Below are 23,607 nucleotides of genomic sequence, written 5' to 3' on the forward strand. Positions count from 1 at the left end.
ACTTTGCTGTCCAATTCTCTGCGCATCACATTTTGGCAGGACGTGCTATCTGGAGGTTTACCATTTGCATAGCACTAATATTTATAGCTTTTGTGACTATAACATAACACTTAGACCTTTTTTTTAATGGTTTTATTCGCCTTTTAAGCACTAACGGTTGTTGGTGCTGTTTGTCCAGAAACAAATCGGGTCTCAAAATTTGAAATGAAAGACACATTCCAGGTAAGAAGTGGTCCTGAGACACACTAGGCTTTAATCACAATACCACAGGACATCCAGCAAGGAGTGAGAGAACCAACGCCAGCATTGAAATATTACCAGATATCTATACACACAGCACAACTTCCTCTGTACAGTAATAGTCATAGTGGAATCTTTTCTCCCTCCACCACAGAAACATTTTACACAGGCTTTAAATCCGAATCCACAAAATACAAAAATAAAAGATGACAAAAAAATCACTTTTAAAAAGCACGAAGTCCTTTATATTCACTCCAAACGAAGTGCATCGTTCATTACTCATGAATAAGTGCTTATTTGTTAGCAGTTCAGTTCAGTGTAAAATAAAACAAGTGCTCTGAAGATCAAAAAAGACAACATGCCGAAAACAGACCGAAGTGCACCTCTAGACCACACTGGGAACACTAACACACTAAATTATACACTGTAAATAAATAGTGCAACATGTACTGAAAAATATTTGCCAGGATGTGACGGAAAAATAATAGTGTGTTGATTGAAAGAGCATAATTTGGCCTGGAGCTTCAACAGTGATTATCAAAGGAGCATTATATAGCAGGAAGCTGTTTTCTGAAACCTCAACATCATTGTGTGAAGGGTAACTGTTATTCAAAAGCATCTAACACACACACATCACTGTTGTATAGACAATGCTATAGCACATTTATACCAATCACATGTCAACATAAACCCCAACATTCAGCTGCACATATGCAAAGACACATCCTGCTCTGAAACAGTGAAGGAAAAAAAGAATTCAGTGTAATGATCATGTGTGTGATATTCTTTTAGTTCAGATCATCGTAAATATTAGGGGCCGGCGGAGGTGGAGGTCTGGGCCTCTTCTTACGATTTGACAAAGCAAGTGCACTCTGGGAGTTGCTGCTAGTGCTAGTGCCTGCCCCCAGTCCACTCACACTGCTGCTGCTGCTCCCTCCTCCTCCTCCTCCTCCTCCTCCTCGCTCTCGTTCTCCTCGATCTCCTCCTTTTTCCCTCTCACACACTCCAGCACTACTCATAAGTAGAGAACTAGGCTTCTTCTTTTTCTTAGGTCTTTTAGAATCTGAGTTATTGGTACCTGAGAGAATGAGAACAAAAAATACATACATGGGTGTGTATCGCGTTAATGAGGTGTTTGGGTAATACAGGGTGATGTGAGAGGATGTGTGTTAAATTTGTTTAACTGAATTGGATTTTTAACTGCATTTCAATTATACTTAAAAGGTTTAGTATTTTATAATGTCTTTCCATATTAATGAGCCTCTTCTGACTGCCACCACACAAAGCTACACTATTTTTGCCAAAGGTTTTGGGACACCCCTCCAAATCATTGAACTCAGGGGTTGGGCTCGGCCCCTTAGTTCCAGTGAAAGGATCTCTTAATGCTTCAGCATACCAAGACATTTTGGACAATTTTAATGCAATGCAATTTTAATAAATTTCCCATAAACACACTCCTAAACCTTGTGGAAAGCCTTCCCAGAAGAGTTGAAGCTGCAAATGGTGAGCCAACTCTATATTACATCCATGTGCATGTAAAGGTAGCCGTCCCAAAACGTTTGGCAATATAGTGTATAATTTGCAGTAGCGCTCGAGTCTGTCTTGCATGAAAATCACAGATTATATAGAAATACTCCACCAGCCTGGGACAAGCAATCATACTACAGTTAATTCCTTAAAAACATAAAATGTTCAAACCTTATATTAATTGTATTGTGTATTTTGAGTATGAATTACGTACTGGTTTTGGAGGAGGCAGAGTCTGAAGGTGAAATGTCAGATGAGCCATCCCACTGAAGGCGGGACATAATGAGCTGTCCATCAGGAGTGTCATACCCGTCATTATCCAGCATCGACTCGGGGTCTGGCAGTGTGGACCTGTCAATCGACAAGCCGAGATCACTACAGACTCAAAGCATGTCAGCAAAATTAGTGAAAACTAAAACAAAAATAATTACGCCATCAGAAAATATGACTCTGTTATACTTGGAGTTTGCCGTTACTTCTAGACTTGCACAACATTCTTGTTCTCATATATTAGCGTTTATATAGTATCCAATTCATTAGGGCTTGTATGACGGATGCTTTGCGTACACTACGGCTAAAAATAAACAGAATAAGAAAACAAATTATTTAAGAAAAAAAAGTTATAGATATGGTGCAGCTTTCTGTAAAGTGTTAACTAGTCATGGAAGGAGTCTCCAACAATCAGTAATGTTTCTGCCTCTCTGAAGAGTTTGAGCTTTCACCTTGTTAACTTTAAGAGAGAGAAATATGAGAGTCTGGAAAGGGAAGGAATGTTTATATTAGGAATTATTTTGTAACTTTAAATGTTAAGCAGCAGGAAATCATTTTCTTAATTATGTTTTTAATGTAAATGTATTTGCTGGTGAACCGCTGTGGTATTAGAGGAATAAAACACTTTGGGATGTGTTGTTACTTGAAAATAATCGTCGTCATTGATTATTTTTCTTTGACAGCAATCCCAGTAATGTTTTGTTCCTTACGTAGTGCATGATGTATAGTTTCCACTGTATAAATGCAAAAATACTACTGAATGAGCAAATGTGCAGCTACTAGTGATAGAAGCACAAATAGTCTAGTCAGGCCTTCAATCTTCATGCTGTACAAACAGATAGATTACAGTGTAACAGATCAGTTCAGGTTACACTGTGGGGAAAATCGGATGTAACTGCTAACAACATTGAGCTACGTATATGAGTCCTAGACATACTGTATCTCAATAAGGGGATCAGTGGGAGAAGTATAATGGGAAAAATAGCAGGAAAGGCAGAGGGGATGGAGAGGTGAGAGAGGGACCGATCTCAATTCAGAAACTAGGCCATCACTTCCACTTGCTCTTTAAGGAATTTCACGACACAGAGCACAGAGGTCGTTTGAAATAGTTTAGGCTTAACCGAAGCACCGCATGACCGACCTAAACATATTTCAACATAAAAAATGTTTGAATGCAGGTAAAAAAAAAAAAAAATAACAAGAGGAAGTGAAAAGCTTTCCAAATTGTAAACTGGGACTTTTTCAGCCTGAAGGCCATTAAGTCAGGGAGGGAGGGTGAAACTCACGCGGACGGCCCCAGGAGGAAAACTCTGACTGCCCTCCTCTGCTCGTCCGTGTGCTGGGGACAGCGCTGGGACCTGCCAGGACACAACGTGGCATTATGCACTGCATCACACACACTGCCTGAGGACACAGACTTTGCCAGCAACCAGCAGGATGCCACAGAGACATCTCAGATTAGATATTAGCGGTTAGGACCAGTCTTGGGTGCTGGCAGATGTCTACGGAGTCCCAGAGTATGAACAACAGGCAGTGCTTTAAAAAACAACCTTGGCCTGTCCAATTGAAAAAATCTCCAATCAGAATGGAAATGCATTAGTTTGGTCAGATTTTGGAAAATAAAGATAAGCCGAACGAATAATAGAGAAGATTAAATGATCTTCTCAGAAGCTTTCATAGTAAAGAAAATTCATACTGAGTTGCCACTTGTGTTCCATAATATCAGTCCCAACATGGACACGATCATTTCCATTTCCACAATGAAAAAGATCATGTCGTTACATGACATGCAAAAAAAATCACACACAGCCGTAGATCTTAGTAAACACATGTATACGCACAAGCACACATACACAAAAACTCTACACAATACTCCACTAACCTCGGATGTATCTGTGCCCTCCTTACCTTTGTTAAAAATATTTGCAATACATACTGTACATATAAAAGTTTATTTTTTTAATTTCCAGACTTTCTATGTTTAGTTTTTGATGTTATTATTATTATTATGATTATTAAGAAAATGTAAGCAATACTATTATAAGCATGAAAACTATCAGATGTAGCATACAGTCCTCTCCAAAATGACAAAGCCAATACTTTTGTTTGTGCTGTGCACTGAAGACATTTGGGTTTGAAAGCAGAAGATGAATATGATACGCCAGATCAGAATTTCAGGTTTCATTTCATTATATTTCAATATAGATTTGTTAAAAAGCTTAGAACATGGCACCTTTTGTTAGAACCCATCCATTTGTACAAGTGATCAGAAATATTGGAACATGTGACTGACAGGTGTTTCTTGTTGCCCTGATAGAGGAAGTGTTTAAACAATGAATACACTATATTGCCAAAAGTTTTGGGATGTCTGCCTTTAAATGTAATATGGAGTTGGCCCGCCCTTTGCAGCTATAACAGCTTCAAAACTCTTCTGGAAAGGTTTAGGAGTGTGTTTATTGGAATATTTGACCATTCCTCTAGAACTACATTTGTAAGGTCAGGCACTGATGTTTGGACAAGAAGGTTTGGCTCACAGTCTCTGCTCTAATTCATCCCAAAGGTGTTCTATCGGGTTGACGTCAGAACTCTGCAGGACAGTCAAGTTCCTCCACACCAAACTCACTCATCCATGTCTTTATGGACCTTGCTTTGTGCACTGGTGTGCAGTCATGTTGGAACAGGAAGGGGTCATCCCCAAACTGTTCCCACAATGTTGGGAGCATACAATTGTCCAAAATGTCTTGGTATGCTGAAGCATTAAGAGATCCTTTCACTGGAACTAAGGGGCCGAGCCCAACCCCTGAAAAACAACACCTTAATTCAATAATTTGGAGGGATGTCCCAAAACGTTTGGCAATATAGTGTATCTTTGAATGTCTACACTGGTCATACAAGTCTGATCTCTGGTTTTCACCTATAAAAACTGCATTTCTTGTTAGGTTTGCTAATTTAAAAATTGGTTGGTCGTCCACCAAAGGTCCCATGTTCTAGTTGGAAATATTAAAGACATAAGCTGAGATTCTGATCTATAATCAGATACAAACCCAATTGTCTTCAGCAAAAATGATCGCATTCCAATACTTTTGGAGGGGACTGTACATTTGGGAGATTTAGAAATTTTGTTCTTACTGATTCCCACCCATTAACTAACTCTCTCCTATCACACAACAGCTACCAGTTGATTCTTTTCCTGTCAAGAACATGAATATCAATATATCAGTTTTTATTTATTATGCTCCAAAATGTAATAACATAATTTTCATGTTACAGTTAATGAGTCAATGAAGCCTTCCTCATATACAAAACTCATGCTTGGTGTTCAATAATCTCTGGGAAGGTGACTTGCTCTCTATTCAGTTGACTTAAAAGAAGATTCAAACCTACATGGATAGCCATCAATTCCCTATCTGACTAATCAGTGACAAATGAAATCAGAATCATTAGGACTTCTAGTACAGATATATCTATTAGGAAAGTTGTTTTAGGACTGAGCACTTTCTTTTGCATGTTTGTCCATTTTGTTTGTGTGTGTAATCTCAGCAGATGACTCTTTTACTTTAATTAAAGTTGTATATACCGGGATGAGTGTCTCACTTACCGTGTGCACATCTTTTTCGTGTGCTCTGATACCACCCCACATTGCTGAGAAGAGAACAAGTAATGTTAGCAACAGACCTGTTAGCAAGAGCCTTTTCTCAATTCAAGCAAAACTCAAACAAGCTTTACATCAAATCTCTTTATACATTATATTGGCAAATGTTTAGGGATACCCTCTCAAAATCACTGAATTCAGGTGTTGTTTTTCAGGGGTTGGACTTGTCCCCTTAGTTCCAGTGAAAAGAACTCTTAATGCTTCAGCATACCAAGACATTTTGGACAATTTCATGCTCCCAGCTTTGGGGATGGCCCCTTCCTGTTCCAACATGACACAGAGTCCTGACCTCAACGTGATAGAACACCTTTGGGATGAATTAGAGCGGAGACTGCGAGCCAGACCTTCTCGTCCAACATCAGTTCCTGACCTCACAAATGCGCTTCTAAAGGAATGGTCAAAAATTCCCATAAACACACTCCTAAACCTTGTGGAAAGCCTTCCCATAAGAGTTTAGGCTGCAAAGGGCGGGCCAACTCCATATTAAATTCATGTGCATGTAAAGGCAGACGTCCCAGTTTTGGAATGGCTCACAGTCTCTGCTCTAATTCATCCTGATCCATCCTAATCTATCCCATGTTCTATCGGGTTAAGGTCAGGACTCAAAGTCAGACCAGTCAAGTTCCTCCACACCACACTCAGTCATCCATGTCTTTATGGACCTTGCTTTGTGCACTGGTGTACAGTCATGTTGTAACAGGAAGGGGTCATCCCCAAACTGTTCCCACAGAGTTGGGGGCATGAAATTGTCCAAAATGTCTTGGTAGGCTGAAGCATTAAGAGTTCCTTTCACTTGAATTGAGGGGCTAAGCCCAACCCCTGAAAATCAACCCCTGAATTCAATGATTTTGAGGAGTGTCCCAAAACCTAATGCAAATATAATGTATGTAGGATATGAATATATCTGCTGAAATCAGGCATACTTCCTTAACAGCAGGGTAAGTTACCGTAGTCAGAAGAAATCTGAGCTCTTCTGGCCCCAAAGTCTCATAGTTGATCCCAGTGCTGTAGTTGTACTATAGAAGGGAAGAAAAGATCACAGCAGTCAAAACTCACAGCACATCAATAAAAACTAGGTAAGAAGAACACAAACAAGATCCATTAAAATACCTTGAAAAGGTCAGGATTTACACTACTGCTGAGTTCTCCTGTGGAGGAAAAGACAGAGAAGTAATATTCTGAAAGAAGTTGAACCACATTGTCTTTGTGGCACATTTTTACATTTAACAGTTTTAAAGTTACATAGGAATGGAATAACACATGATGAAAGGGTTTTAGTTAATACTCATTGAGTTAATAATCAATTAAAAAGAGGAAGTTGAGAATTTTCATAAAACAGCACATCCTAAACTGGATGATAATTCCTCATATACAGCAGTAACTTGTCAATTATTGTCATTTTCTATTTATTATAGAAAAGCACTTGTGTTATATGAGCTATAAAATGTATTTCATACACAGCTTGTTAGGTTCCTGAAAACACGTCTGAGGACTTTCCCATTGCAGAAAAATTACTGATGGATACAAGTGCTGACACCGAAGACGTCTGCTGAATAAATATCTCCTTACAGGAAATGGCTCCATATTATCGATTACACATTAAATATAAGTTTTATTAACAGCATTTTAAATCAGTGTATTATTATACATCCGCCATAGAAGCCAATGTGAATTGTTACAATAGAAACGGTGATGTATACAATGAGCACATTAATATAAAGCTGTGATGAACACCTTCTGATTAATTTGAATCAGTTACAGCAGGGTGGTATAATCATTTATAAAGGACATATCCCAAAATATTTCAACTCACCATTTTTATGCTTCAGAGACTTGGACCTTCTGGGGGAATTTGGATTCTGTGGAGTCAGAAGTAAGAGTTAAAAAACTACAAATTCCGAATCATTTGTACTAAAGCACACATACAAGAACTGTCCAAATGTATGCAGCAGAACGAATTGCGTCTTGGAAACCATAAAGTACTTTTACACATCTATCTATAATGAAACATGCGCGAAATGGAGTTCCTGTTTATCAAATCTGACAAAAGTCAACAGATCATTTCGGATTATTATTATTCAGTACCTTGTCTGACTTCCTCTTCTTTGCTGCGAGGAATAAAAACAAACAAACAGATGAATAGCTGCACAAGTCGTATTAAAGAGTTCGATTTATAATGAAAACACAGTTGAAATAAATGACCAAATGAAGACAGCTCACGTTTCTTTTCGGAACCATATGACCAGTCGTTGTCATTGATGTCATCGTTGTCCTCTTGGTCACTTTCAGACTTGCTGGTGTTGTTGCTGCTGGCTATCCTGAAGACACACAGGGTGCATACAATGGGAAAAAGGGAAGGAGTGTGTGTTTTATAGATAAATTGTGATGGTTTATGCTTAAGCAAGACTATAGAGATGGGCTATGATGAATAATTGCTTATTACTATCATTACATTTGATAACGCTTACAATTTTATTGGAATAGTTAGATGAAAAATATGATTTATGCAATTTCCATAGAATACAGTCTAAGATTTGATGTCTGGTAGTTGCAAACACAGTTAAGCTACATTTAAGATTAAATTTAAATTTAATCACCAAATTGTTTTGTTAACATATAATCACATAATCAGGTTTATATGAATATGGACAGGTATCCTAAGGCAGCGGGAATAAAAAAGGAATAAAAAAAAAAATATTACTTGGTATGTACTCAATTATGTTAAACCCCTGAACTAATTGAATTACCAGTCGCAGTACATGAGCACATACAATATATTTGTGACAAATACAGTTTGACGTGAGTGGAACCAAATGTAAGATGAGCTGACCTGCGGCTGGCGATGCGGCTGCTGTTGCGCCCCATTCCCAAACATTTCTCCAGGTGAGGGGCGAACCGTGAGGCTGCTATGCTCCTGTTACAGTTGGGACACACACACTCCTTATTCTTCCACTGGTTGTACACTTGGCCGAATATATCTAATCCTGGCTGGTCCACAATTTCTACAGGACAGAAAGACAAAGAAAAAAGAAATAAGTATTCATACCATGATCAGGCATAACATTATGAGCAGTGACAGGTGAAGTGAATAAGACTGATTATCTCCTCATCATGGCACCTGTTAGTGGGTGGGATATATTAGGCAGCAAGTGAACATTTTGTCCTCATAGTTGATGTGTTAGAAGCAGGAAAAATAGCCAAGTGTAAGGATTTGAGTGAGTTTGATAAGGGCCAAATTGTGATGTCATTTCAAATGCTAACATTATCGCATAATATTTAAGTGTCTTGATACATCTGATGTTTCCATTCATGTTTCCCTACACAAAAAATTAAAACGAATGGAAATATGGAATAATGAAAATCTAACCGTATTTTGGGTAGCAATTGTGTCATATCTAGTGATATTTATTGCCCCAAGATGGAAGGTGCCCTCAAAGCCTGGGTAAATGTATATACTTTTTTTTTTTTTTTTTTTTTACAGTTAAATGGTTGCCTCGCTGCAAAGAGTTTCAGAATTCCAATCCCAGGCCCGGAAATGGTTGGAGACCACTAATGTGTAAAATGGCCACTTTTTCACTCACCAAAATCCTTCATGCTTTCTTGGTCCGTCTCATCGAGGAAAAAATAGCCTTGCTTGACGGCTCGGTGCACTTCGAAGCAAAGCCCCAAACATGCATCTTCCACCAAGTCTGAGTAGATGTCATGAGCCAAGGCCTAAAAAAAATACAAGGACAGGAGCTCAGTTTGTGGTGGATGTCTTCCAGGTGCTTGGTTTAGTTAATAATACTTCAACAATAAGAACATGTTTACCTCTAGCTTGGTGTTATCCAGGCCTGACAGTGACATATCATCCATTTTCATTTGCAACGGCTATTGTAGGACAACCGGCATAGTTAACAGGTTAAACAGCAGGTGGACGGCCACACTATAGAGATAAACACATGCAGGAACAAAGGTAATGGACATACACTATATTCCCAGGTGTTGTTTTCCAGGGGTTGGGCTTGGCCCCTTAGTTCCAGTGAAAGGAACTATTAATGCTTCAGCATATTTGATGTGCTGTGGTCTTTTCTGCCCTTCTACTTTACAACTACAGTTCTGGGATCAGCTATGAGACTTTGGGGCCAAAAGAGCTTAGATTTCTTCTGACTAGGGTAACTTTTCCTGCTGTTAAGGATGTATGCCTGATTTCAGCAGATCTATTAATGTCCTACATACATTATATTGCCAAATGTTTTCGGACACCCCTTCAAATCATTCAGTGTTGTTTTTCAGGGTTTGGGCTTGGCCCCTTAGTTCCAGTGAAAGGAACTCTTAATGCTTCAGCATACCAAGACAGTTTGGGGATGACCCCTTCCTGTTCCAACATGACTGCACACCAGTGCACAAAGCAAGGTCCATAAAGACATGGATGAGTGAGTTTGGCATGGAGGAACTTGACTGATCTGAGTCCTGACCTCAACCTGATAAAACACCTTTGGGATGAAATAGAGCGGGGACTGCGAGCCAGGCCTTCTCATCAGTGTCTAACCTCACAAATGCGCTTCTAGAGGAATGGTCAATAATTCCCATAAACACATTCCTAAACCTTGTGGAAAGCCTTCCCAGAAGGGTTAAAGCTGTTATAGCTGCAAAGGGCGGGCCAACTACATAATTCAAGTGCATGTAAAGGCAGACGCCCCAGTTTTGGCCTGGCTCGCAGTCTAATGATTTGGAGGGGTGTCCCAAAGATGGTGGTACACCATCTTGGCAAGGTCTTAAGTACTAGTAGAAAGAAAACTACATATGAAACATTGTAGACAAGTTATTCTTATATTTATCTAAACATTGTAGACAAGCTATTCTTATCAGTAAAGCAGTGGTAGGTCAATAGATGACAACAGAGTGAAAGGCTGTGAGCTCAAACTCTTTCATTCTGGGGCCTTTATCCAAGACCCTCAAGTGTGCATTTTTTCATATGCTGTAAATATGAAGCTATCATTTCATTGCAAAAAGGATTCAAATAATAAGGAAGCTAGAAACGAAATTAGCAGGTGTATAGACGGGTGTACCAGCTTCACCTGTATGTGCTAGCTGAATCTCCTAAGCACAAAATACTGTAAAATATGACTATATTATAAGGAAACCTGGAAGAAAGTAGGCTTTCCTCATTGGCTGCCTTTAACAAGTGGAAATCATATTACTGACTAGGTCTGCATTTTTAATATTAATATATATGTTTCTGTCCAAATCTACGTAATTAATCAAAGTGCCAACAGGAAATACAGGCACGCTTGTAAGAAACTGCAGGCTTTCTTAGCTAACAAATATAACATTTCGTAGCATTCTTATCCCAAATCTTTATAAATAATTGAAACAAATATATATAAACATATTGCTCGGCGTGGCTACGTACAGGTGAATTCAGACAGGAACTGCTAGCTGTTAGCTCTTTAGTGCATTCAGTGCCACAAACCGCGCATTATGAGGAAGAAGCAGGATCTCAGCAGTGTTACATTAATAACTAATAGGATCAATAATAACAATTATCTACAACATGCAACAAAATGGCAAGAGTTACTGAGGCGCTAAACGCTACTTGCTCACTTTCGAATATGAAACAAAATTACTAACATTAAACCTACCACCAACTCCAGCGCCCCCAGTCCTTTCTAGCAAGTTATACACCTCCCAGTAGGCTAGAATTACATATAGTGATACTTTAAATAAGTATATTTAGACAGAACTATCTAAATATACGGATAAAAAAGCCGCTGAATATTTAAATATGGGAAAATAATAAAGCGCAGCCATTTTGACAAGGCGCAAGGCATCACCAATCAGCTACCGATCATAAGCACACTAGATTCAAGAATTACTTTCAAGGAACAAAAATAAAACAGATTGCAGAATTAAATATTTTTTTTTATAAAAGACAATAATAATAATAATAATAATGGGGTAAATAAAAGAGAGACAGGCATTTGCTAAAGACAGGTTTATTTGTTCAAATGGTATATTCCAGGAATATAACGCCTCTGACTATAGAAAACATCCAAATGTTCCAAATTAGCAGTACAAATTTCGTTGTTGTTTTTTCTTTTTTTGCCATTTCTACAAATAAACAAATAGCTGAGGGGTATAAAAACGAAAACATAAATTTAAAATTTTCCCCTTCTCAGAGCAAATGACAAAAACTATTCCAGACCAGTGGCTGCTGCAAGCACCGCATAGGGAAGCTTGGCGAAATGAAAATACAAATTAAACCATGTTCACTCAGTACAAATTAAAAAAGAAAGAAAGAGTCATATTTACAATTACCATACAACAGCAGTGAACCAGATCCATCCACACCGATCTCATCACTTCTAGTCCTATTGCCAAATCTACAAGTGGGTTCCATAGCTGCTATGCTCCTCAACAAACATTATAAATAAGCAGTTCATTCAGGGATAGAGATATTAATATATATATATATATATATATATATATATATATATATATATATATAAATATATATATATATATATATATATATATATATATATATATATATATATATATATATATATATATATATATATATATATATATATATATATACACACACACACACACACACCACATCATGTCTTGTTCATTCAAAGGGGAATAGGCGTAACACCTCTGGGCCTTCTCATGCCATGTTCAGGCATAGGACAGTGACAGACCTCAGTGATCCGAGTAGTGTGTGCACACAGCTCAAAAACTAGCAAAACTCTTAAAATTTTTATGCAGTGATATTTTTTTTTTCCTTTTTCCAAACACACAGGGCACAAATGAGAGAGAGGGGGGAAAAACATCTACCCCAAACTGTTCATATATACAGAACATAAAGGAACTCTCCTCTGTTAAATAAAACATTTGTTTACATTCCTTGAGCTGGTGCGTATCAGAATGCATCAGTGACTATAAAAAAAATACAAAGGGGGTTAAAGGGAAGGAGACAACAGGAACACTGAGAGGATCGTCATCTGATGAGGCTGCTTGAGATAAGTGCAAGAAAAGAAAAAGAAAAAGTCATACATACTAGACATTTAAAATAAACCATTATTTAAAACAAACCATTTTTAAAAAGGAAATAAGTAGCCCTGAAAAGCATTATTTAAAAAAAAAGAAGTTGGAATAATAATAATAATAATAATAATAATAAGGAAAATAAGATGGACTTAACAAACCAAACACCAATTATAATCCCAAACCAATAATCTGATTTTGGGGAGGAGATTCCTCTCAAAACTGTACCATATCTGGGGCAAAATATATTGAGGTTTTTTTTGTCATTTTTATTTTAAAGAAAATTTCTTTCAATTTAAAGCAATCAATTGAGAATTGTTAAAATGCAACACAAAATGAGGAATCTCTGCCATTTATACAAAAGGAGGGAGAAAAGAAAAAACAATGATGGGGGGGGGGGGGGGCAGATCCCGGCACCAACACCTAACAAGTACAGGGGATGGGTGGCTTATTTACATGCAATCCATGTGGACTGACATTAAAAAGAAAATTTAAAAAAAAAAAATCACTTCACTGTTCCTGAAGTTACCACATGATGAACCAAAGAGCAACATTACACCACTACATACAGCAGGACAGGGTGAAAAGGGGGAAAAAAGTGATAAGATCAGGATAGAGAGGAGGACAGAGGAGAATCATTTGTTTCGCTTCAACCCCCTCAGAAAAACCCACTGAGCAACGAGGTTCTTTGGCTCAAGGGTCCTTGATTCCCCTAAAACGACTGGAAATAAACTGATACTCTTCATTCAAATAACGCTTCAAAACAATGCCACAAAGTGTGATGGTAAAAAAAATGTTTGAAATCCTCACAAATCTTAAAATATGAAATCACTCATGGGCTCTTTTAACTTAAACTAAAAGTTACAATTGCGTGTTACCCATGGGAAATTTAGAAATCCTCTCAGTCCTCAATAAACTCATCAGGCAAGCTCAGCCAGGCATGATAGAGGGGGTGGGGAAAAGGCTAAAGCATATGGAAGGTGGTGTGAGATGCGAATGGACGAGGTGGTGCAGTGGGAGGCTCCCCCTGGTGGCTGGAGGAGTGCACTGCAGGACCAAGGCTCTGCCTCATGGCTCAGTTCACAGGGTCTGTGGCAGTCTGTGGGCTTGCTCTGCTCCAGCTCACTCGGAGTCAGAGTCAGAGGTGTCCTCTGAACTGGACGCACTGCTGCTGCTCTCCGATTTATTCTCCTTATCCTCTGCCTCTTCGTCCTCTTCATCCTCGTCCTCATTCTGAAATAAATACATTTTAAAAAATCAGCAGATTTTCCTTATCACAGCTGCATGCACAACTAACTTGCACATATAAACGCACAGATACAGCTATTAAAAACAAACAATTTATCGATCAGAAACTATCGCATGAGACAATTGTTTTCCCCTTCTATTACAACATTAAACAAAAAAAAGTGTTTGGAGTTGCAAATGTCACAGAATTCCAATTTATAATTCCAATAAAACTCTCACATCATCTTCATCATCATCCCCTTCTTCACTCTCCTCTGCACTGGATGATCCTTCCTCAGACTCCTTCTCCTCCTCTTCATCATCTTCCTCTTCATCCTATACAAGAGATATGTAAATAGTAAAAATAAGACAACTGATGCATCGTGGGTATTGCATCATCATAAATAACAATGCTTACATTGTGACTTACTGAGGTCTTGGGCTTGGCTTTCTGTTTAGCACTGGTACCACCTGGTTTAGCTGTGCTTCTCCTTTTCTAAAAAGGAAAAAAAAGAATGATGTTCAGTGAGAAGACCAGCAATTAGCTTAAAAAAAAAAAACACAGGTATACCAAAAAGGATTATTTCTAACTTACCAAGGAATTGTATTCCTTATACGCAGCTCTCTCTTGAGATGATAAGCTCTGTAAAAAAATAAAAACACATAAAAATGAATGATAGCCAATAAGTCTGACCGCTAAATATCTGTTTTAGGCAAGCCCCTTACAGTTCGTTGATCATTCAACATTCCACCACCTAGCACATGCTAATATAAATAATAATAAATTAATAAAAATAAAAATAAAATAAAAGACAATGGTTTTGAAGTCCAGATCACATGCTGTCACAGGCAAGCGGATTTGCTTCCTTGTCCTGATTTGTTAGATGCTGAAGGTTCACATGATATTTCTGTCACATTTACAGAAACAGCATCGAGGCATTTTTTTTTTATTTCTATCTGCTGGATTTGTTGTATGATGAACATTATTAAGTGTTTAATAATCCTAGTAATTGCCAATCCCACATTTATAACTGAAAACACGGGAGTAGTACAGTACCGCTAGCCACTGTTCAAGCTGCACTTTGTATTGCTTCTGTTTCTCCTCTGCGATTTTCTTGTAGCGGTCTTTCTCCTTCTGCGGAAGGCTCTGCCAGCGGCTACCGATTTCAGTCATGCGCTCTTTCATGGGCAGGTGGTTCAGCTCCCCGTTAGACAGCATTTCCTGAGAAAACTTCTGATAGCCATTTCTGAGAGAGAGCACAATTTAAAAACAAAAGGGTCAGTCTCATCATATAGCTGATACGGATCTCACCGACAGGTGATGACTATATTTCAAAACACAGTTGATGCACATAAATACTTACGATGGTGGCTTTTTGGGCTCTCCTTCAAATTTCATCTTCTTCCCAGAGGCAACCACAACAGCAGGAGAGCGCATCTCACTCAGTTCTCTCTGACGGGCAAAAAGACAGGAAACTACATTGTTACTTTCAGATTCTGAATAAATGAGAGAATGTCATGAAGCTTAAATTTCTCAAATAGCTAACTTGTCAAAATAACTGTCCAGTCAGTAGCATGAATAATACTTCACAAGTTTAAGATGTTTAGCTTACTAGAGACCTTGTTTTGTGAAGAATGATTGTGTTAGTCATTATGACTTTTACATTCATGTAGATTGGAGATAACATAAGGTAGGCAAATTAAACTTTAACTTGCTCACGTCATATCTCTTCTGGTCCTCTGCAGCCTTTTTGATCCACATGATTTTCTCCTTCTTCTCCATGGTGGTCCACGCTGCCTCCATGGTTTTTTGTGCCTTTGACCGGTCATTCTACAAAAAAAGATGCAACTGAGAAAAAGCAAGGCCAAATCTATGCCGTAATAAATATACATCTAGCTGTACAAACCTTTATATATATTTATCCTACCTTAAATCTGGCCAAGTAATCACCGATGACACTGTGCTGCCAAATTTCCTGTGCATTCTTTGGTGGGTCCGGCAGTTTGTTTTGCTCCTCCTTCCCTCGTTTCTCTGACTCTGCCTTCAACACTGCCTCCAAGTTCTTGTATTTTTCCTGTAAGATTTCCACTCATTAAAACTCATTGCTGAAGGTACCAGCATGATCGATCGCTAGTCTTTTTCATACAAGAATTTACCTTCTTCTTGTCTGACAGATCATTCCACATGCGGGCCAGAAGCCTAGTTAGTTCACTATCAGACAAGTCAGGCCTATCCTGCTGAAGCTTCTGCCTCTTTTCCTCAGCAAATATGAACATGGCAGAGATCGGTCGCTTTGGTTTAACAGGACTACTCTGTATACATAAGGGATTAAGGGAAAATGACTTATAAAACCACAAAGAATAACAAAAGAGAGAATTGTGCATGGATGGCTAGATGCAGACAGACTAATGTGGATATATGAATGGACAGACAGATAATGGTTAGTACACTGACCTTTGCTTTAGTGCTCTTTTTGGAAGCAGTGCTGGCAATACCAGCGGACTTTTTAAATCCCACCATCTTCTGCTCTCCCAAGATTCTCTGTTGTTCTTCCTCTGAAATGCTCTGCAGAACAGAGACATTTACAAAAAAAAAAGGTTTATTTACATAAATGAATGAATGAATGAATAAATAAATAAATAAGTACATTTTTATTTACTTACACACAGGTATCGGTTCATCTCTACTTCATAGTCTTTCTTTTTCTGAAATAAAAAAGTGAATGGTCATGAAGGATGAGTGCAAAAGCTAAACTTGTACTTTGATGTAAATCGGTTTCTAGTCTGGTGTGTACATTTAGATTTAGATCACTTGGTACACAGTGGTATTTGCAAATTATCAGCAAATATTTGCACTAAGGTTTTTGTGTGTATTCTGTTGTGCTCTGACCTGCTCACAGCGTTTTTGATAGGCATCTTTCTCGTTCTGTTTGAGCAGTTTCCAGCGCTGACTGCACATGACCATGCGCTCCGTGCTCGGAACATCCTTCATACCAGACATAAGCTCAGCACAGAACAGGGAGTAACCGTTTCTAATGAGACAGCATAAGAAATCCATTCTCAGAACATGCTACAGACTAACAGAGAAACAAAAATGATCGCGGTATAATGAACGTAACCTTTGACTACCAACACACCCACAATATAACTACAATCTTGCAATACCCCGAGCTAACAGGCAAACAATCCAGATCATCCAGATCATCTGAAGCCCATGACTGACAATAATGTTCATTCATTCTCAGTTCTTAATGGAATTTTGAATGCTTACGATGGCGGTTTTCCTGGTCGCCCATCAGACTTGTCCTTCAGCTGTCTTTCTGCTTTGGTCAAAGTGGTCTTGACAATATCGTCTTCTGTCAGGTTCAGTTGTGGGTGTTGTTGAATAAACTCCCTCATTGTCTCCTATACGAATGTCAGGGTTCACAGGTTACAGTCCAGAACTTGTCAAAAATGTAGCTAAAGTATCACTTCTGTTTATGTCACTCCATATAATTTAGTGCAAGTATAAAACCAAAAACTCTGTTAATAAAATATGCATACATGAGCACACAATAAGCAAGACAATACACATTTGTTGCACATGCTGATAAAATAATATATCATCAGTATTTAAAGCACTCAGGATAGCAAGCACTTGTCCATCTGAATATATCCAAAAAGTAAGGAGATACTCAAGCTGCTCGTACCTCATACTGCTTATGCTGCTCTAGAGATTTGGTGATCCACTTCAATCTCTTTTTATCTGGAAGCTGTGTCCACTTCCTCCCCAGACTGTCTTTAATGTCTTTGGTGGTGGCCTGGACAATGAAACACATTAATACTGACCCTTTACCTTCAGGCTCATATAACAAATGGTGACTGGGTTTATTAACAGAATTGCTAATGTCATAATGGAGGAGTAAGTTGATGCAAATTACCTCAGGGTGAATTTTGAGGAAAGCTTTTTTCTCGTGGTTGTACCACAGCTGCTGTGGAGTCATAGGTTTCTCTGGTACATTGGACGCTTTCTTGCCCGTGTTCTCCAGCAGGTCTGGATGTGCTTCCCTAAATATATAAATAATCCATAAATTCATGAAAACTGAAGAACACAACCCAGACACAGGTAGAAAGAAATCTAAACATCATGGCATCTCGAAAGAAAATTGAATTTCGTTTATTTTACAGGCATGTCTACTTACCTGAATTTTAACATGTTAAGCTCGAAAGATTCCTTCTCTTTGAGAAAATCATTCACATATTTCTCCTGTAGAAAGAAAAGCAAAATTCAATCAGTGTGAAATAGACAATATAATCTCACAAACTATTACTGTTAAAATTGTATTCTAGAAATGGATGCCTTAAGACGTCTCTATTAGTCATCATTACCTTTTTACGTTCAGGTAGCTCCTTGTACTTTTTGGAAAGGATCTTTGTGAGGTCCAGATTGCTCATCTCCGGGTGAAGTTTAGCATACTTTGCTCTCTTTTCCATGAAGAAGCGGAAGTATGGTGTCAGTGGCTTCTTGGGGAAGTCTGGGTGTTTCTGGTGAAAGGACAAAAAGTAAGCTAAGTTTCTCACAAGGCCTAATTAAAAATAACACATGCTAAAGTAGTTAAAAATGTGGAGTGTAAAATTAGCATCAAACGAAGGAGTTGTTTTCTAACAATCAAGTGCCCAATGTGAAAATGATGAAGAAAATGGAGAAGTTAAAAATACATAAATGCCAAAACGATTACATAGGACATTAGAAAACCTCCACATACTCTGTGCTGCTCAAGCATTGAGGAAAGCAGAAAACATCTAATTACCTTCAGTTTTTTTCCTTTGTAAGGATTCTTGATGTAGTCTTGAGCATCCACAATCAACTCTGTCAGTGTTCGGAATTTACGGATCTGAAAGGGAAACATTGACTCAAAGTTGTAGCTACTGCCCAAAATACAACTCCATACCTAAGCATTTGGAACGTTAACAAATCAATAAAAATGATTAGGCTCTTAGGATCCATCACTTCAAATCCCAAGAAAATTTAGATGACCCGATAAAGAAAATCGTTGACACTACTACTGATTACATATATCCTCACCTCTCTTGAGACCTCGAGCCATTTCTGTTTGCACATCTCAGCTGAGTATGTGTTAAAAGCAATTTTCCCCCAGTCAAGGTGGGCCTCGGTTGTCTTATACTTGGTCAGGTCCTTCTCGGGCAGATTCACTTTCATGGAATCCAAGAGTTTCAGTAAATCGTCCTGGGCCCAAACTGGAACTGGTTGAGATTTAAGGTTGGAATTAGGTGGAGAATTTACTATTTGCACGCAAAAAATAGATGCAACACTAAAATAACTGAACTGGCAACAACATCTTACCTGGCTCTTTACTGGTGGAATCCATGCCTCCATTCATTCTTGAATACCACTTCTATAAACACAAAGATATAAATAAGATACTTTTTAAATACAATACATTAAATATTCCTCGTGTAATGCAGTTTTGGAAAAACAAACCTTTATCAACCAAGTCATTACATCATTATGTAAATAACTAGTTTAAATATTTTTTTGTGCATCAAATCTTCCATTTACTTTAGTGTTTGTCACTCCAAGTACACATTCAGAACATATGGCATTGCTGCAGCACTTTCTTTGTGGTTTCTAAACTCAGTTTAGAAGCTCAAACCTACCAAAAATGCTTCCTGCAAGTTACACGGTCCAATTCATGATTAAATACGCTAGAAATACCACTTTTTTTTGGCCTGCACCAGCAGTGTTCTCTAAATACTTTTTTTTTCTACATCATTTCACTTTATCTATTTTATTTCACTTACATTCCAGTACACGTTCTTTTATTTCCTTTCAGCGCTAAGTGTCCTGTGTTCTTTTGTGTTGTCTTTATTGTCTTTTTTGCACTGTCTTGTCTATGCTCTGTTTGCACCTAGCTGCACACTGTGCACTTTACGTGGCTAAGACAAACTTCTGTCCTAACTCTGTGGTGTTGTTTGTTGTTTTGTATTGAACTAGAAGTTGTATGTTTATGTAGCACCAAGTCCTGGAGAAACATTGTTTCATTTCACTATGTACTGCGCCAGCTATATGTGGTTGAAATGACAATAAAAAGCTTCTTGAATCTTGAATCTTGAAATGCAAAAATGAACCACACAGAGAGGGAAATGCTAACCAGATGCTGCAGAAGTAATCAGAAGGTTGCTAGTTTAAATCCCAATATGATTGGACTCCAGGAGAAAGACTCTTACATCCTCAATTCTGGGTCAACCTTTAAAAATACATTCGTGTAAATGTTGAAAAGATAAAATAAAAAATAAAATAAATAAATAAAAAAGATTGCAACAATCAACTGAGATAATGGTGTGTGTGGGGGGGGTGATTTAATTACACTTGGACTAAGTTTTATTTATTTTGCATGTTTGAGTGGAGGCAGATGACGCAGATACGGAAACCATTGTAAAAACCCTAAAGGAATGAGTGCTTACTCTATGGAGTGGAATTAAAACCCAGCCCAACACATAATAGTTGTTCATTACACCGCCCCTAACCGTTTACACGCTGCATCGGCAGACAGAGCCCATTGCCTGTGACGGCTTCAAATCTCAAATAACTCTGCACTCGATACGAAAGACAGGAGCCAAATCCGTCTAATCTTCCATTTTGTGTGCCCGCTCTAAGACTTTTGGGAGAATGCAAGTCCGCGGACATTTTGCGTCGACCGTTTCGCCTACCGGTCGTTTTCTGCCGCGGAATGGCGTTTTTGCGGAGCGGACTGGATGCTGGGAGGTAACGTTACGGCGGAAGGAGGAAGGACGGGCAGCTGGAGGCGACCAGCTGATCACGGAATGGATCCGCTTTCTTTCGCTCTCGGTCGAGGCGGGAACGGAGGCCAGTGAGGAGACATGACTACAACATGCACAGACTCGAGTCCGCCTCAGTGCTAACGGGGCGCGAGGAGCTCCGCTTCCGCCATGGAGGGGGTTTCTGCGTCGCGCGCGCGCTACCATTACACGACCCGTTTGTTTGACTGAGCGTTAAGAAAATGACCGATTCGTCATTTGCTGAACCTTCAAGTCGACAGCTGAAAAACACCACGTTGTGGGGTTTTTTTTGTATGTGGAAAGGTTGATTTAGCCACAAAGTGACTCGACAGTTTTTCCAGGGCGAGGCGCTGCCATTACTGAAGCTGTATCGGTAATGGCGACGCCTGAACCGACCTGAACTGGCCAAGCTCGAAATAGACAAGAAGGAAAGGCTAAATCTGCTAAATCAACCTAGTATCTTGCTAAATCTACACATTTATGTTTGCAGAAATAGGAAATGTGAATCAAATTTACTCGCTTAAATGTATTTTTATTAACCAGCATTTCACACTAAATTTTGAGTTAGAACCGACACAGATGGGGGAAATGGAGCTCGCCCAAGTTTCGAGGGGGGGAAAAAAACATTAAATTAACTACAACCAAATACACTGCGTTATCAACTCGTATCTAAATCAATTATAAGTGGGTTACATTATCTAAATAGTACTTTAAATGATATATTAATTGACATAAAAACGCAAGCTAGCGTTTGTCGAGTGCTAAGCGACCTATCACTGACCTACACTAGCTAGGCGGCTAGGACTGACTAGCTAGCTTCGGTTCTCCTCAACCGAAATAAGAGTGGAGCCCGAATTCGTTGAAATACCACAAAAATACACCACCATGCTCCGCAAACCTACTGCTAATATCCCGGGAATCCCGTTCACGGTCTTACCGTAAAACTTGTTCGTTACCTCGACGTTCAGTTGACGTCGAGACTACCGGAGTGAACGCGAGGTGTTGGTCGCCGTATGGCGGCGATTGGGAGCTGGTCCTTTAATGGCTTTGGAGGACAAGAATAAAGAAAAATAGATTTCACCACGCTCGGAGCGCGGTGTCTAAGTTTCAGCAATGTCTGGCTCAAAAATCTGCGACAAATACTCCGTTTAAAGAGTTCAACGCACACATTTTAAGCGTTACATGAAAGGAAAAATATGAACGGCCGAGACAGAGAGCAGCTCGCTGGCGTGACGACTGTTCTAGAGCCGCCATGCTTCTTCCACCTCACGGTGCTCTCAATCACCCGCGCTGGCGAGGTGGGAAACGCGTTAAAAACGGTAAGCCGTGGCTTAGGAACTTACCCGATTTACTTCTTAAACATCAGCAGTCGGTAGACGGGGTACGCGAACGATCACGAGTTCGGCTTTCTGGGTTGTGAGAAGTCGCGCGAGCGAAAGAGAGGATGAGCCCGTGCGGTGAGGTATTTAACCGAAGCTCCCTGATGGCTAACCGGAGGCGGCCGGTTCTGCTCGCATACAGACAGCCTCATGGAGTCCTCACTCGGCGTGGAGAAAAACGACGAACGCGTCGATTTACCTTTATCTTAATAATCGTTTTATGATCAGGTTATACCAATAAAAAACAAAAAAACCTCACGAAGTGAATTAGGTAATTTTTCTTGCTGTTAGAGTCTCGCGGACGGGAAATTCAGTAAGGCGACCTCGGAATGTTCTCTATACACCCTGCACCAGGCAACGCGATTTTAAAACAATGTGTGTGTTTTTAAAGAAAATAATCTAAACAAAAATGTTTAGTCTAATATATAAGTGGAAAAGACAAACAAAAAAAACATTTAAACATAAACCGTGCTGTAGTTTACCTCAGGCAATCAGGGTTTTTTTTTTTTTTTTAACCCAGCGGTTGTTGTTGAGACGAAGACGAGGAGGAAGAAGAAGAAACAGGCGGCGGCGAGTTCGACCTGTCGCAGCGCGCGCGTGGTTGGAAACTGCTTGTGTGGAACGAGGGGAGGGTTGAACGTTGGCCAGCCGCGCGCCGCCGGTCCAGGGCACGAGGCTCCTCCAGTCCCCGCAGAGCCGCGAGACTTTTTTTTCCCCCCGCCTCCATCTCTCTCGCTCTCGCGCGCGCTCTCTCTCCCTCTCCCCCTTTTCCAGTCAGCGCGCGCTCCGACCCTCTCGTTCGTTCCGACCATTTCTCTTTTGCAAGCGAGAGAGAGAGAGACATCCCGCATTTTCGCTCTGTCTGCTCCTTCTCTTCCCTCCACATAACCTCGCGCGCCAAGAACCCTTTTCGCTCGTCCGGTTTGCACGAGATCGCGACTTCCATACGGAGAGTAAGCAAATAAAAACGAAGTGTTCTTTGGTTTGCTTTTATAACCTCATTAATAAATAAATGCAGTCGATTTTTTGATGAGTTTTTTTGTGTCATCCTTATGAACGGGGGAGGGGATGCTCTGCAATGTTCCTACACTAAAATACTTCCAAGTGAAGGAAAAATCCCTCAAGTGCACTTTATATATATATTTATGTGTATATATATATATATATATATATATATATAGTGCATGTGTTTCCCTCTTTTTAACAGCCTGTTTGACAGCTACATCTTTCTCTCAGCCTGTAAAATATCATTCATCTCCACCTTGCGTGGTTGTGGGCGTCCTACAATCTAACCAATCAATGTCCTCAGATTTGGTCAAAACAAATGATTAACCAATCAGCGCTCAGCTTCGTAAAAACATCAGTGTTAAAAAGACGAGCAGCGCTCCAGCACTTCCGGCTCTCTGTCAGCTCTCTGCAGGAGATTTATAAAGCTCTACTTTCTGTATGGCATAACATTCCTGAATAATATCCCAC

At 39.3% G+C, this 23,607-nt stretch overlaps 2 protein-coding genes across 8 annotated transcripts; both read right to left on the reverse strand.

Annotated features, from left to right (window-relative positions):
* Position 1: 1 nt before the first annotated feature.
* On the reverse strand, positions 2-11,509 carry atxn7l3a (ataxin 7 like 3a). 4 transcript variants are annotated; one of them, XM_058372811.1, is made up of 13 exons: positions 11,314-11,508; positions 9,500-9,614; positions 9,271-9,403; positions 8,520-8,691; positions 7,910-8,007; positions 7,775-7,797; positions 7,503-7,548; positions 6,800-6,837; positions 6,637-6,705; positions 5,636-5,679; positions 3,324-3,395; positions 1,982-2,118; positions 2-1,318 (listed from the first exon to the last, which is right to left on the reverse strand). In XM_058372811.1, exons 2-13 carry the CDS (start codon positions 9,548-9,550, stop codon positions 1,029-1,031), a joined length of 1,173 nt encoding a protein of 390 aa, XP_058228794.1. In that variant the 5' UTR covers positions 9,551-9,614; positions 11,314-11,508; the 3' UTR covers positions 2-1,028. The 4 variants fall into 4 exon arrangements, with proteins under 4 accessions (XP_058228794.1, XP_058228796.1, XP_058228795.1 ...); XM_058372813.1 differs by having other exon boundaries at positions 11,303-11,508; XM_058372812.1 differs by lacking the exon at positions 11,314-11,508 and adding an exon at positions 11,085-11,295.
* A 1,463-nt stretch (positions 11,510-12,972) lies between these two features.
* Positions 12,973-23,172, reverse strand: ubtf (upstream binding transcription factor). 4 transcript variants are annotated; one of them, XM_058372781.1, is made up of 21 exons: positions 22,614-23,172; positions 19,296-19,347; positions 19,017-19,195; positions 18,742-18,825; positions 18,320-18,475; positions 18,133-18,197; positions 17,872-17,998; positions 17,641-17,751; positions 17,223-17,356; positions 16,842-16,983; positions 16,616-16,657; positions 16,407-16,517; positions 16,109-16,264; positions 15,880-16,026; positions 15,672-15,782; positions 15,316-15,404; positions 15,009-15,198; positions 14,547-14,594; positions 14,370-14,447; positions 14,192-14,287; positions 12,973-13,957 (listed from the first exon to the last, which is right to left on the reverse strand). In XM_058372781.1, exons 2-21 carry the CDS (start codon positions 19,330-19,332, stop codon positions 13,847-13,849), a joined length of 2,214 nt encoding a protein of 737 aa, XP_058228764.1. In that variant the 5' UTR covers positions 19,333-19,347; positions 22,614-23,172; the 3' UTR covers positions 12,973-13,846. The 4 variants fall into 4 exon arrangements, with proteins under 4 accessions (XP_058228764.1, XP_058228790.1, XP_058228773.1 ...); XM_058372807.1 differs by having other exon boundaries at positions 14,382-14,447; positions 22,614-23,167; XM_058372790.1 differs by lacking the exon at positions 22,614-23,172 and adding an exon at positions 22,096-22,570.
* Between the last annotated feature and the right edge of the window lie 435 nt (positions 23,173-23,607).

The sequence above is a fragment of the Hemibagrus wyckioides genome, linkage group LG02 (genome assembly GCF_019097595.1).
Source record: "Hemibagrus wyckioides isolate EC202008001 linkage group LG02, SWU_Hwy_1.0, whole genome shotgun sequence".
NCBI classification, from domain to species: Eukaryota; Metazoa; Chordata; class Actinopteri; order Siluriformes; family Bagridae; genus Hemibagrus; species Hemibagrus wyckioides.